The 16,095-nt window shown below is 41.8% G+C and overlaps 1 protein-coding gene across 1 annotated transcript; it reads right to left on the reverse strand.

Annotated features, from left to right (window-relative positions):
* Positions 1 to 8,981: 8,981 nt before the first annotated feature.
* FAM181B (family with sequence similarity 181 member B) lies at positions 8,982 to 14,224 on the reverse strand. The gene has a single exon (XM_069203938.1). It carries the CDS (start codon positions 13,891 to 13,893, stop codon positions 12,955 to 12,957), a length of 939 nt encoding a protein of 312 aa, XP_069060039.1. The 5' UTR covers positions 13,894 to 14,224; the 3' UTR covers positions 8,982 to 12,954.
* Positions 14,225 to 16,095: the final 1,871 nt, after the last annotated feature.

Raw genomic sequence — 16,095 nt, forward strand, 5'->3', positions numbered from 1 at the left:
CCCGAGTAAGGTTAATTGACTCTACAAAGATCTTTATGACCCCACCAGCTCTGTTGACATATTTATATTCTTTCTCCAGTATTTTGCCGACCCTGGGCATTCCCATATCATGTGTAGTGAACCCCTACCTAAGTAGTTCTACAGTAAGTTCAATCTGAAGATGATGAAGGATATATCATACTGATCCTTCGGGTCTTTGCCAAGTCCAAAGATGTGTAAAAGGTCCTATTTTATAGAGTCAAGGGCATCTCCAGGCCTGCTTGTGGAGACTCTGCAGCACTGGAGCATTGGGAAAGAACAGGTTCTAGAGCAGTCATTTACAAATTTAGGTTTTCAAGATGCCTTTGACTGTTAGGTATTAACCGCTTAGCAACTGAGCTGCCTACTGCAGCTGGACTGCCAAGTATTATAATTGAAAATTCACTGTGCTCAGCCCACTTTATCAACATTGAGTTAGGGTCTGAGATTGTTTTGCTCACATAGTCAGCATATCACACTGATGTATGCAGAGATGTAGAGCATGCTATGCATTCCTGTCTCAGATATAGGTCATGGAAAGGTGAGTAAAAGAAATACTCTCTCATCTTATGGTTACTGCAATACAAGAATAGCAGTAACAAGCTATCCACATATTTTACTGGCTGAGGTGTATGGGAGGATGAGAGCTGTCCCAATAAACATAAAGTATAATATTAAAAACACCACCCAATAGAGGTGTATCCACACTGCTAGTTGCTTAGTTGGTAAGGCACTGTAGTCCAGTTTCTTAATATTAGGAGCGTATAAGCTGCCTGGCAACAGGAAGGGATGGCTTCTATTTAGCCTTCTATCAGAACATATCCTCTTCACTTAACCAATAAAACTGTGTCCATAACAAAGGGGATACATGGCCTCACCTAAAACAGCATACTCCTGATGTAGGATAAGAAACCAGTAAAACACAATTGCCCCCTCCAAAGCACTGTAATCTTGTTCCTTAGGTTGACATGAAATGGGACTCTTGTAGAAGGTTATGTGAATCTTGCTTAAGGAAAGAATACATTTTATATTGTTTGCTTATAATTGTGTACCTCTTAAGTGCAGTTGTTGCAACTGGAATGTCCCCTACATGGAATATGGACACTTTCCTGTGCCCTGAATGCAAAATTGCATGTATATCTGGTATCCTGACTTTTATTTTGGCCTATTTAAGGTCCTGTGACCTGGATGGGCACACCCAGTGTGCCTCATAGTGGACACAGGACTACTGTCCCTGTCCTGTGTATAACACATAAACCGGTGGTGGTGTATTATCATGTTTTTTAAACAGACAGCATGACCAAACCTTTTCATCAGTGTTACTGTGAGGGTTGCCTACAGGCCTCTCTTATGTAAAGTTCCACTCTGTGTGTGCCCCGAACCGCACACTGGCATCCTGTGTGCATGCTGAGCATGTGCGAGTGTGTATGTGTAGCAGTAAGGCTCTCTGAGTGAGTGAGCCGGAGTACTGAAGCCACTGGGATCCATTTTAGATACCCTTGTCTCCCATTTTGGATACCCTCAGCACCTGTGACTGGAGCTTGGAGACCCACAAATCGAAGTGAGGAGGATGGACCTTTAGAAATTCCAAGTGCACTTTTATTAGCAAGGGGCTTCTGATTAATTCTTCCTGAGCACTGCCATTTGATTGAAAGTAGGGGTAATGGGTGGCAATGAGGTTTCTGTTGTGCTGGTTAAGGAAATATGTCAATCCCTGATGGTACTTCAGAGAAGATATTTGGAGGCAGTTGCATGCTACCTGCTGTGAGGAACATCCCTCTACACAAATGTCTGGAGAGCAGTGTGAGGACATTTGAAAAAAGAACGTCCACAAACAAGTTCTGAAGTTTTAGACATTGGATCCACTTTCTCTGTCTAGAAAATAAGTATAAAAGTTGATCCAAACCACCCAACTTTGTTCCATTTTCAACCCCTTCCAGATCAAAAAAGGGAGTGCTCTACAGAGTATGTGAAGGACTTCTGTGTGACCAGGGATGGTGTCTGTCTGACAACCAGTCACCCAGTGGTAAGGAGACATTACCTGAAACTGGCACTTTCTGCCGAAGGCGCTGAGGATCTTCCCAATTGCCTAGAGGACTGTCTGCCTGATGCGAGAGGCAGAGTCTGCCTAACCATGTCTAGAAGGAGAAGCCCAGTATGTCTCAAGGACTGAGGGACATCCAGAGAAAGCTACCTGAGAACAAGCTAGAAGCGACCCACGCTGCAGAGGGTCCCTTAGATTTCTCAAAACTGTTCTTTTTTTGTTGCAGTTTTTTATAGCACAGACTCAACCCGAAGGTATTGGACCGCTTTACATGAGCACCAGCTACATTACACAAGGTCACTTTAATTTTTTTGTTTTGTTTTTAAGGCACAGGGAGATTAAGTGATTGCCAAGGATGTGGAGCCAAATGCTGACACTTGAACCTGTTTCCCAGTTCTAAAGTCAGTGTCTCTGGTTGCAACAGCACATCCTCTCCCGCAATGAGATCTACTTAAGATCTTTGTGCCTGCATTGGCCAGTCGTCACTGTAACTGCCAAAGTGACTGGTTCGGCCCAATACGAACTGCAATGGCCTGCAGCAGCCCCATCTGAGCTATATGTGCTGTGTTGATTGTCGGCCCATCAGGGTTCTATCTGCCATGATCACTGCAGTTGGGGCTACATCTGCTATGCTGCATGTGTTAACCTGATTGGGGATGCATCTGCCTGAACTGGTGCTGTTGGCATTACAACTGCTGTAATGATTTCACCAGCCCAAATGAGACTACAACTGCTGTAGCAACTGTACTGTGGCGGGCTTGTTGGGGCCCTTGCATGCTTCAGCTAATTATTGTCATCTGATGATCAGATAGAGATACAGCAGCTGTGCATGAACCTGTGCTAAAGAACCAGGGCTGCTGTACTGTAAAACTAGGCCAGGCAGACATCTGTACAGAGAGGCAGGCTGCACTGGGCGTACCAGCAGGCTCTTGGGACTGTCTTCGCTTGCACAGGCACCACATGTGGGAATGCAGCGAGATCGCCAGAACCGTTTTGGAGGAACATGGAAGGACTAAAACATTATTCATTATAGTGGCAGGTGTAAGGACCTGTGTGCACATTTGACTTGTGGGGGACATTGCAACTGCATCTAATCGTGATTTGTGTAACTATTGGGGGTGCCCAACAATCGTAGGGGTCACCGTGGTGGGACTAGTACGGAAGTTGTAGTGCCACAAGAGAGAATTGTAATCAGATCACTACCCTGTATATGTTGACTAGACTAGTAATTAGTGTATTACGTACTGTTCAGTGATTAAATAACATTTTCTTTTCTTAAAAGACAAGCAGTGGGCTGGACACTAACATTATTGTATCATTAAGCTTGTTGTTCAGTTCTGAGCTTGTGCGCCCCACACTACCTCCCTGTTAAACCTGTGACTGCTCATCTTCACAACCCCAACTGTCAAGTGCAGAAATTACTGTGCTTGGCCTAGTTTGTAGAGTCATTAAAAGACGGGTCCTAGGACTAGTGCAAAAGGCCTCAAACGAAACCTAGCCCAGTCCCTTAGTTTGCCCTATGCCCGCCGAATAGGGTCTGACAACATTCATGAGTCTAATTCATGTACTGGTAACATGTTGTCGGACAACCCTCTAGGGTGTGCAATACAAGTGAATCGCATACCCTTGTTTCAATAGATTTCCTCCTAAAGAAGCAGACCACTTATCGAATCTCCCCACCCTGCCACAAACACTCCCCAACCCATTCCACCAGGACAAATAAGAACACATCATCCATTCAACCAAGAAATCTAAACCAGCAACTGAGTAGCCCAGCGTATCCAATATCTTTGGCATTGAGGAGAAGGGGGATATACCAATCTCAATAGCAATTACATCTTCATCACTGCCCATGGTTTAGTACATGTAAACATCCTGGCTGGACTCTTTTTGCCTTGAAACATTCTGATGACATTGAAAGTGACAATATACTACATCCTGATATTTTTTTGCCTCTCAACTGCTTCAGGCAGTGACTACAGTTGCAAACTGACTCAACTGCCTTTGTTTCTAAGCTCCAACTAGACCTGTACCAGATGTGTAGTTAAGGCCTTTTATCACACTCCATTTGGCTATCATTTGGGAAAGAAAAAGAAACACAGAAATGGAGAGTAAAAGAAAAACAGACATTCTCGCATTCCATAAGGTCACATCATGAAGCTACTGTCAAAGTAGGCCTTTTGCTGTCCCTGAAGTTAGACTGGGGAACACGTCTTCATCACTCCCAGTTCCATTCGATGATCCATCCTACTTTCTATTATTAGTTTGTTTCGCGTGTTTCCAAACAACTTGAGCTTGGTCTCTGAAAATATGAAATGGCTTTTAAGAGATTTAGTATTACCCAATAAGTTGACTGTAAGGAGTACGCTCAAAAGCCCTAACTACAGACAATGGAGAGCGGAAATCTCTCTTTTGTCTACTTATGAATGATTTAAGCTTTCATATCAGGATTCTGTAGTTCCTTATGAGGAAAATAAAGGTAATTTGTTTTAATGAAGTGTATTAATAGTTTTTATTTATTCTTCCCTTTTCCATTTATATTCCTCGTGCTGTAGGAAGCCATTCATGGATGCTCTAATTCAATATTGTCTTTGTTTTTTAAAAATTGCATTGTCAATTTTAAGCTTCAATTGTTGCTGTGTATTGTGTTTCTTTGTAAAACTCATTAGTGTTAGGTTGATAAAAAGAGTGAAAATGGGTATTATATGACGACCATGATTTTGAAGGAAGTGGTTCTTTTGTTTGTTGTACCAGCCAGCTTCTCACTGTCCTAGACACTGAACCATTATACCAACAATCCTTAAAATACAGTGATTTAAGTACTTCAAATTATAATACAGGACTGATAAGTGTGTCTGCTGATTTCCAATATGTATCTGTTCATTCGATCAATTGTCAAATTAACACAAAGGGCTAATTAACATAAAGGTAGGCATTCTGTTTTTGTTAACCAAACTCCTCCAAACGCCAGGGGAAGGCCAACTGAGCTTCTTGAGCGTAACTGAAAATAAAAGCTTTCACCGTGACTCGGATTATTTTGTCAGAGACAACCTATTTCTCCTGCAGCTACAAGACCAAACAATGCTAAACACACGATTAAAAAGTGATTAAGCATAAGAACATGATAGGACATTATTTCCCCTTAGACCAAAGCCGAAGAACACCTGACAAGAATTGTATTAAAATAACTTTCCACTCAGAGAGTTTCAACATGTACGTCCGTGCCAACTGCAATTTCACCTGACGACCCACCTTTAGCATCTTCTAACTACAGATCTGCCATCACTGTCCTTAAACATGCAATATGTAGCCACATAACACCGGACGTGGGGCTCATAAATCAGCACAAACAACCTGGTGTATGAGGCAAACAAGTATGTGCTTGAAATAGGCTGGCTTGGCATAACAAAGACACGTAAATGTTAGCACAAGAAACCTAGTACAACACATACTACAGTGTGCATTATGGGACACTCGAACTAAAGATTGCATACAAAAGTAATGACGCTTAGTAGGACCCAACACTGAAAACATCCTTCCACCAGTTAAAGTCCTAGGCAAGAAAATGCAGCAGTAAAAATAAAAAAAATGCACGACACGTAAACAAAGCATGTGAAATGTTTGCAACAGTGACAAACATGCTTACAAGTGTAGCACGTCTGTGCAAAAGGGACTGCAGCGTTAAGAGTCTGCTCAACTCCCCAAAAAAGAAAGTAATGAGGTACCCACCAGATGTCAAAGAAATGAAGCAGGTGTCACCACAGAATGGTGAAAACTTCATTAAGCAGGTTCTGCTACGAAATTCAAACCACAATAAACTAACAAGGGCTTCCTAGCATCACCAACATGTTTCAAAAGATGCAGCACCTACACTTATTAGAATGCATTGATGTAACAGCACTCCAGGATGCACAAGGAATCTAGTCATGACAAAACTGACGGTGTCCAGAGAAGAATGGTGGACAACATTACTAGGCGATATACTAAAATACAACCGAGAATGCCAGAATTACAGTTTCTGGATTCACATCAAGCTCAGGGGGGAATAGAGGCGTCCAAAGTGTATCCATTTCCTTGCCACTCTACCTCCTAAATGCAGAAAAGCCGAAATATGAACATGCATCTGGTCACCCAACCCGAGCTCATATGGCTTCTGAATCGAGAGACTGGGTAACATCATGATCGTCTTTGGCATGCGTATGCAAAAGCAGAGGGCATTTGATAAAATTATGTTTTCTGCACTGCATACGTTAACTCAGAAAATCTATGACTTTGTAAATGAACTTCAAGCACCTAAATTCGGAAAAACAGAGACACCACCACTGCTTTGTGTTCGTCAGCTGTACTGTCTGCAGCCTATGCACTAAATCAGAAATGGACCAAGTTATTATACATGCTTGTTAATATGCACGGTTGTAAATTTGTACCACATACTCTGTTGTTGCTTGTCGATTAGAATGTGTGCTCTATTAATTGCAATCTTCTTAATTACCCTGTCCCTTACTCCTCTCTCACTCTTATTTATATTCCACTTTTTCTCCTGATCTACTTATTGTCACTCTGTGACTTGGACTTACGTATGTAGAATGTGTTAGGTGCCCTGGGACCTTCACGTCTTGTTCATGCTATTCAACAAATATTATGAAATGCTTTGCTTTAAACAGCGCAGACGTGGCAGACATAGGCATTTGGTCTTCTGAGCCCGGGCATTGGCAGAGATTGCATTCATGCTATGGTCCTTGGTGACAATACATATTATTTGACTCCTATTATGCAGGGTGTCTGCACTCCTGGAAATGGACTGATAAGTCAAAAAAACAATACATTTTTTCATGTTACCTAAGTTGTGCTGAGAAGATGTGTCATTTGAACACAATTTTTAACTAAACACCTTTATCTGTGTATGAACCTGTAAATCCTAGTGTTAGGTTATCACTGACAAAAGATACAGAACATGTATTATTCTAATGGTGTGGATCTTCTGATCTGTTCTCTAACCACAACCTGTTTTCCTGTACCAAATGGATTTGACCTTTATGCTAATTTATAAGAAAAAATCAACTCTAATAAATCTATGTTACAACATAATATATAGTGATATGATGTACCGTTGATATACCGTTGTCTAAATCGATGCTAAAAGAAGTTCTATTGAAAAGAGCTGCATTGAGTAAATATATTTTTAGGGAAAAATCTGTGCAATAATATATATGGGAAGAATAAAAGAATTTAATTAAATGGACGGCAGAAGGCAAAATAGAAAAATTAACAATTTCCCCATAAATCATAATTGCAAATGAAGTAAAGAGGAATTAAGAAAGAAATATGAGATATAAAGTATTGAAAGACAGGGTGGCCAGCATGTTTGGGAATCGTGGCATGCTAGATGACCAAACACGGAGTGAAACTGTGAACACTGAAAAAGAGCACCGAATGAAGACAGAAAAGCACATGGATGAAACCCACGTCATCATAGAGCAGTGGTTTCCAACTTTTTGACTTCTGTGGACCCCCACATTATCATTACTGGAACCCGGGGAACCCCACTGAATTTTTATTGGAATCCGGTGACCCCCTACTGAGTCATTACTAAAAGCTTGGCACCTAATCTGTTAATATTATTTAATTTCCTAAGCAGTTGCGGACCCCCTGAGGAGGCTTCGCGGACACCCAGGGGTCCCCGGACCACAGGTTGGGAACCACTGCCATAGAGAACAAGCAAACCCTGCATGTGAAGTGGTGTGACAATTTCACCAAGGCTAATCACACAATTCTGTGTCACTATGTTTATCCCTGAGCCCGCTAAGCCCTCTGTGGCCTCATTGGTCAACTTTTACTACTTACTACTAGTGAACTGAGCCACAGCAAGCCCCAACATCAATTATAACCCTTGATTTATAATTAGTATTTGTAGTTGTGCTCGGCCTCAGATTTTACAACACACCAGTACAGGGGTTTTCCTTTATTTTTAAAAAATACCTTTGAAAGCTTGGCAGTGTATATGTAAATATGCCATGAACTGGGCCAGCTTTGCTGGCATTAAGGTAGCCAATGCGTTGAAATCGGGCCCAATAGATCTAACTTGCAAGCCTGTGACTAACAGTATTTTACTTTTTTGATGTGAGGGCCGGCCAAAGGATAACAAGCTTGTAGTAACCCATTAAATTGTTATCCCATTAAGTGTTATGACACTTTTTATGGCATTTGCAGGTGTTGCTTGTGGCTAATGGTACACAAGATGGTGTGACAAACTTATCTTTTGCTTTCTGTGCACTCAAGGTACATTGGTTGCTTCGACACTTGCCATTTTTTAATTAAAGAAAAATGTTAACCCATAGCGTCTGGGTGCACTGACTGCCACCCAACCAGAATTCTAGAATCCACCAGTCGTTCTTTCTTTCTCCCGATGAAACTTCTGTAATTTTTTCCAGGTTAAAAAGTTGAAGACTACCAGGTGGCATCCCGCATCTTTCTCTCTCTCTTTGCTATTTTCTGATCACTTCAAGTAGAAAAGAAGCACATTTGTTACTTTATATGGAGCACTCATGCCAATGTATTAAAAGGCATGAATTCATCCAGTGGGAGATTTGTGCCATGTGCCTGGGTGCCAGAAGGTGACCACCCCTTCTTGTTCCTTATGCCCCTGAAAATGGGAAACATTAACAAATTGGTTAAAACTGGTACCTTTTAGAGCATCAGAAACCCTACTAAATCACATCTGGTCTGTGTGCTTAGTGGTGGCAAAAGTGGGGGATGAACTGCTATAAAAATGTAGTTATTATTACTATTATGAGAACTCTCTATACAAAATGTAACAAGTAGCACAAAGTTATGTCTTCTACTCTAACAAGCCTTGAAATAATTTCTCAAATTTCAGAAACTACCTGCATTTACTGTAATCAAGACAACACACTGGATGTTTCTTTCATATTCATAAATAATTTATTGATTAAACACATCTGCTATCTGTTCCTACAGCTTTTTTGAAACAGAGATAAACTCACATGACCATACAAGATTGAATTTAGAGTTCACAACCATGCACGATACGCTTTTTTGCGCTTGGAAATTAAGATTGCTAAATGGAGCACAAACACCATTCTGCAATATTCCCACCAGCAAAATACAGAACGTTTAGATCCATCGACAGTTTTTTGTTTTGGTAGGTAGATACGTTAATCAGCGTCCTGTAAAAACAAGTTAATTATTGATAGTTATTAGAATCGACCCAGAAATAAAAAAAGATCTTGATATATATGGACCAGGGACAGAAATGCATTACTGACTGACCTTTTTGTTTGATTTTTCACGACAGAAAACCATACATTTTCACATTTGCCGGTGCTTTTAAGACATGGCAGAAAGAGAGCTGCTTAAGTCCACCACCAGTAATTTATTAAGAACCCTCGCAATTGCAGGGCCTCCCCATAACGGCTGTGGCCTCTTTCTAAGATAAGGAAAGCCAGCTCAACAAATATGCGCCTGCAGTAGTTCCTAAAGGGAGAGGTTCCACCTAAACAGCATATTATAGCGCACATTCGTAAATTAAGCACTACATTATATAACTCTTTTACTTGCTTAAGAATATAACTGAAGTATGAAAATAAAGAATTTATATGAACTCCAATAAAAACAGATGTTTATAAAAAGACCAGTAGTTTGTCAATGTGCTTTTTTCTGAAAGAAAACAGCATAATGCACCCTAACGGGTCACATTACGTAAGTCTTCACAATTATGCAAATATGTCCTTCTTTTATAAATAGGGAATGAAGCGTACTCCTATTTACACCAAGCTTAACCTGAGCTGTGTAACAACGATTTGCACTAGCACGGAAAAACTGAACCAATTGCCGTTACACTACATTTGCGATTTGCTCACTTTTTTCAAATGTGTAAACTAAAGTTACATTTCATAAAATTATTGTTCTCCATGCCCAATTAAGAAAAATCAGTAAACAAAAATCAATGTTTCCATGTTTATACTTGTGTAAATTCGTTAAGTAATAGACCCATTAGCATACATCATTGTGTTTAACTGTTTATGGTGCAAACAGCAAATATGGAGCAATGCAGATTTCCGACCGTTTTGAGCACAGAAAACGTTCAGCAATACTGCTCGTTGCTGGCTTCAAAATTAATGTTTATAGGAGGCTTCAAAGATTTTTCCCCACCTCTGAGGCAAAACCATAGCTACCAATTAGCTCATGTTATCTGTAACAATCCAAAGGTGTCCTTGCTTTTGCACGGTTTTAATCGCAACAATGGCTAACGTTAATCAAGCCCAAAAATTAAAAGTTTTTTTTCTCTAAAAAAAATGAGAATAAGTGTCACATATACTGTGGGCCACTTGAAAGCAATGCAAAACATGTTATGGCTTACACCAATTCTTACACCCTTGCACAACTGCTATGCACATAAATCACACTAGCACAATTCACATTAAGTCAGTGCATCGTCTCTTACAAGGTATGATAAAGACTATTTAACAATATCGAAAACATGATGCATGTTTATGTCAATATGAATAATTAAATAAAGGTTATCCGCGCAAAAGCGTTTGACCTGCGCTAGTCACCTACGCACATTTGCATTTGCTGTGTGTCAATTAAGGCTGTAAGACAACCTTGTCATTTTCAACTAGACTGTATATATATATATATATATATAAATATATATATATATATATATATATACACACATATAGATGTTGGCACCCCACTATTATTCCATATGCAGTGCATGGGAAAACAATCTACAAAGTATGTCATAACTATTGTGCTTATCAAATCCTGCCATGTCTGACAAAATGGTGGGCTTGTCTTGACCTAGTAATAAGCAGGACTTCCTGTCCCTTGTTTCCTTGGTAATTCCGCTATCTCTGGGTCTTAATATACAGCAAAGACATGTATAGAGGTAAGGCGTCAATCTTCTGTCTTCATGGGACATGACAGTTTTTCTGTGTGTTCCATGTTATTTTTTAGGCTCCTGCTAGTAATTCCAGTTTATATTGCCATCCCTTAACATCAATGTTTGGACTGGTAGTCAACGAATATTTTTATTTAACCAGATGCATTGGTCCACTTAGCCATATGACCCATATGACTTGAAAGCACTAGACGAGTACAGACTATCTGATTTTGGTGTTAGAACAAAATTGAACTTAACAGATATTCTAATATGGACAATGACAAGTGCTGAAAATAAGGATTCACGAGTATCCTGAGTATTACAATGAAACCACAATGAACACTGCATGTTACTGTAAACACATCCTGTGTCATGATCTTGTAGTCAGCAGCGCTATACATTCTGGGGTTTGTAGACTTACATAGACAGGTAAATGCAAAACTTCAAGTCCATAGTCGCATCAGTTAAAAACCTAGGACTGGTTAAAAGATGGCCTAATGATGTGGTAGCAGCTTACAACTATGACAGCACAAGAGAACACAACAGAAATGAATATTTAATTAGTCTCGCTGAATTTAATTTAAGAAAAAGTTGTGATCGATGCACTGCCCAATATGTGTTTTTTGACAGACTTAACTAGAAGAATCAGAACATGTGAACATAGTTTTGTTTTGTGGTGAAATACATATGCTGAAGCTTTGTAGTGAAACAAATAAGCTGAACATATGTCTCCGAACCACAAGGCTATAGCATAAAAGAAGTAGTATTAAATGATCCACATATAATTTGGGCCAAATTTATTGAGTCCTTGTTTTTTTAGCAAAAAGGACTTGCATGGCACAGGACAACTTAACAGTTTTAACGACGATAGCAGACATCAATGTGTGGGAGTGAAACCAACCAAGATTTAAAGACTAGATAACATCTAGATTGCACTTGTGTGCTCTAAGGCTGAAACAGAGGATCATATATTCAACTTAGCTTATAATAGGCTCCATGTCATGAGTGACACTATTAGCCGGCCTTGGCATTTAGGTAATTGAATGATGCTATCTTGAACTTGTAGTAGTGCTTTTTTTTTTACTCTGTAGGTATAGGATAAAAACCTCCAAAAGCAAATGTTGCTGGTTAACAGCGAGGACTGACTCAAAGTCTCACACATGACAAATCTTTTTAATCTGTGATAACTTTTAAAATTTAAATTTCGATCTAGTATGCTTTCTAGCTTCCAAACACTGAAACAGAAAAGGAAAGTAGAGTAGGGACGGGCTGCTAATGTGAAAAGAGAAACTTATGGAATTGTCTATCCCAAAGAGTACTAAACTCAAAAAAACAATAGTCATAGGAATATCCACACCCTAGACTGGATGATGCAGTAGCCTTCTGTATTAATATTTAAATAACCTGTAACTTTCTTTACCTGATTGGTAAAAGAAAATATAGGTTCATGCAAGACATTCGGGTCTCTGAGAAGTACAACTTGCACCACCTCTTTTACTGAACTGGGCTGATGTAACCTTATGTGATGGGGCCCACTATGCAGTTATTTCTCTTCGCAGTACGATAACCCTTTGATGCAAGCAGTTTACTTTTAGACATCTGTGTGAAAAACACCTTATAAAGTTTGAATATAAAACACCAATTGTTTCTAATTGAGGGTCTCATATTCCCTTTCAGCATTCGACTTCAGCAACAGCGCCCCTAGCACAACATACAAGTTAGAAGGTCAAACACCATATATAGTTCAGTGAACCAGAACAATGATATTCCATATTATCCTCTGTTGCTTTCAGGGAACGTATATCGTTTCAGTTGGCAGGCCCTCTGGAAGTAAAACGGGTTGTCGCTTCACATCACGGGGAAGGTCCCAAACTTCATGTTCCAATTAAACTTTACAAGTTTATTGCGCTATAGTAAGTACAAACCTTTCCATGCTACATTTCGCTGTTGCACCCAACATCATAACCCAGGTACGCACCAGGGCCTAAAGGGCAGGGTACCCGGCTCTACTGTAACCGGAAGTGAAGTCATAAGGCGCCGGCGGAAGCGAGCAGTCACCAAAGAAAGGCGCAAAGGCTGGAAGGTGGGGTGGGTGCTCTTCCACTGGGGAGCTCAGGGCCGGGGCCGGGTGGGAGGTGTACACAGGCTGCAGGCCGATGAAGCCCGGGGGGCTCCTCTTGGAGGTCCCGGAGGGGCTCCAGGGATCGGGATACACCAGGCCTCCCAAGAGGGGGTGCGGCTCGTACAGCGCGTGCTGTGCGGCCAGCTCCGGGAGCGCCCTGACCGAGGCCGCTTGGAAGACGTCCTGCTCGGATACCACGCCGCTGTAATCCGTGCCGAGGAGCTCCAATAGCTCGACGGCCTCGGCACTGTAGCGCTCTGTGTCCCGGAGGTCCACGCCGGGGCCTCCCGCGGCTTGTGCGGGCTCTGTGAAGAAAGATGGGGGCAGGTTGCGGTTCCTGAGGGGCACCTTCTTGCTCTTCTCGCCGCGGACCTCGTTGTTGTTGTCAAAGAGGGCGGCCAGGCTTTTGCTTTGAAGGCTTGACTGTGTCTGGTCCCTCTTGGGGGGCGGTCTGCAGTAGAAGCCGCCCATGCCCGAGGGGGAGCCTGGCTGCCCTTTGGAGGGCCCCTCCTGACCCGGGCTGATCATGCCTGTGCAGCGCTTGATCTGCTTCTGCAGGTACTTGCGATGATTCACCTTCCGCCTGGACTTTACTGGCTTGTCCAACGCCAGTTTGATGTTGCTGGAAGCGGAGTCGATGAAGCTAAGTAGGTCCCGGGTTGTCTCCTTGAACTCCCCACACTCTGCTTCCCCAAGGAGCCCACAGTCCTCGTAACTCTTCTCTATCTCGTAGTCCGTCAGAGCGCCGGGGAAGGAAAAGGGGATGAAATGGGGGTTCATAACAGCAGCCTGCACAGCCATCGTTTCCAGTCCCTGTAGTAAGGCGCGCTTTTCTTAATTGGGATCTCTTGTTGCTTCAGGTGCCCACATCTCGTGTTCCAGCGCGGCTTGTTCTTCGCCCACTGAGCCTGTTAGAAGTTCCAAAACTATCTGCCAAGAGGCTCTGCGGTGGTTCACGTCCTGCCTACAAAGCACTGAAGAATTAAAGATCCTGCTCACGATAAAACGAGTCTTGAAGCGTCATACAGCAGAGTTCCCGTCAGCGCGCCTTCCTCGTAAACACAGCTTCCATGCAATGCGTGCACCCCAGAGACCCTCCCTTGCCCCACAGTTTTTAGTTCAGCCCACCCTAGTGGTGATGAGGCGGGGACATCTCTGTACTCGTATAGCGTGGCTCAAAAGGAGCTGTTCACGGTGCTCGCAGTTTCGTTTTACTCGCTGCCTGTTCGCTTTCTGGGTAGAAAGCATCCGAGCAAGCGATTTTTTCCCACAGTAGACGTACACTCAACCTTATTTGGCACGAGCTTAGCACTGCCTTTTGTGAGGCGCAACAGCGATTTTGCTAGTCTCGTTTAGACTTTCAAGTAGCCCCGATGTTTGATTCGGCTTGTGGAGATGTAAAGTGAATCTCTGTTAGGTGAACGTGGTAAATTAATAAATTGTGAGTTTGAGGGGGGAGACTGGAGAGCTTGCACTAAATCACCTACATAACCACTTGGTGCACTTTCCCGCTGCAAGGCAGCTGGAGTGTCGGAATGCCAGGTGAAATCAACTGGTTTTGTGTGCTTTTGTAGCTAGTTAATTAGTTGTGTGAAGTACGTATACTAAGAATTCCGTCCGAACGGTTTCTGTTTAGTGTGTGGTGTCATGGTTCACAATGCTGTTGTGAACCCAGGAGTGGGCATCGTCGTAGCGTATCTCTGCTGGCTTGGATGCGTGTATACATCATTTCAACTAATTTGTACTTTTTGAAGTCATAGGTTTGACACATGGTGTGTAATTAACTGAAAGCTGTCGTGAGCTTTGCGACACCGAAGTAAATAGATTGTTTGATTGGTGTTGGATCCATGTTTCATGTTCTAGGGTGTCCAGTTGAGTTCAGTGTAGAAAGTTAATTACGTGAGGCAGCTTGTAAGGTTACGTCGGATTGACAGTGAACTATATAATAGTTAACATCTGTTTCCAACGAGGGAAAGGCAAATATATGAGGTAAATTATGTGGTTGTTGCCTCACAAACGACTGTTGCAGAACACTCGTTCTAATTTTTTGCTAAAACTGTACATGATATTGTGTTGATTGAAAGTTCCTAAGATACCTGAGTGAAATACCTTTCATTTGAAGTATTACTTGTAAATCTTGAACCTGTAGTTTTTAAAATAAACTAAGAAAATATATTTTTCTATATAAAAACCTATTGGTCTGGAATTGTCTGAGTGTGTGTTCCTCATTTATTGCTTGTGTGTGTACAACTAATGCTTAACACTACCCTCTGATAAGCCTACTGCTCGACCATACTACCACAAAATAGAGCATTAGAATTATCTCTTTTTGCCACTATCTTACCTCTAAGGGGAACCCTTGGACTCTGTGCATGCTATTTCTTACTTTGAAATAGTACATACAGAGCCAACTTCCTACAAATGTCTCCCACCACAATGGTCTGGTGCAAAGGGTCAACTTTACGATTTAGTGTTGTTGGACCGCCAAACTTACAACTCTCTGCAATGGTGGAATCACACCAACTTATCAAAAGGGTGGCCCTTTCAGGACCCTGTGCCACTGACGATAATCACCACCGATGCATCAACGATAGGTTGGGAAGCCCATCTCAACAATTTTACTATACAGAGGGAATGGTACTCAATTCAACAGACTTATCACATAAATCACTAGGAATTGGTAGCAGTGTTCCTAGCACTCAAAGCATTCCAGCCGGAGATCATGCACCTACAACATGACCACGATGTACTATCTGCAAAAACAGAGGGAACACACTCATCTCAATTATCCCTTCTAGCACAGGCAATTTGGAAATGGGCAATTCACAATCACATTCAACTGCTAGCAGAGTATATCCTAGGCATACACAATCAACAAGGGGACCTCTTAAGCAGGATGCAGCAACAAATACAGGAATGGGGGATTCACCCACAAGTGATTCAACAGTACTTCCGCATGTTGGGAACCCCAAACATAGACCTCTTCTAACAAGCGATTACGCT

The sequence above is a fragment of the Pleurodeles waltl genome, chromosome 8 (assembly GCF_031143425.1).
Source record: "Pleurodeles waltl isolate 20211129_DDA chromosome 8, aPleWal1.hap1.20221129, whole genome shotgun sequence".
In the NCBI taxonomy this organism is placed as follows: Eukaryota; Metazoa; Chordata; class Amphibia; order Caudata; family Salamandridae; genus Pleurodeles; species Pleurodeles waltl.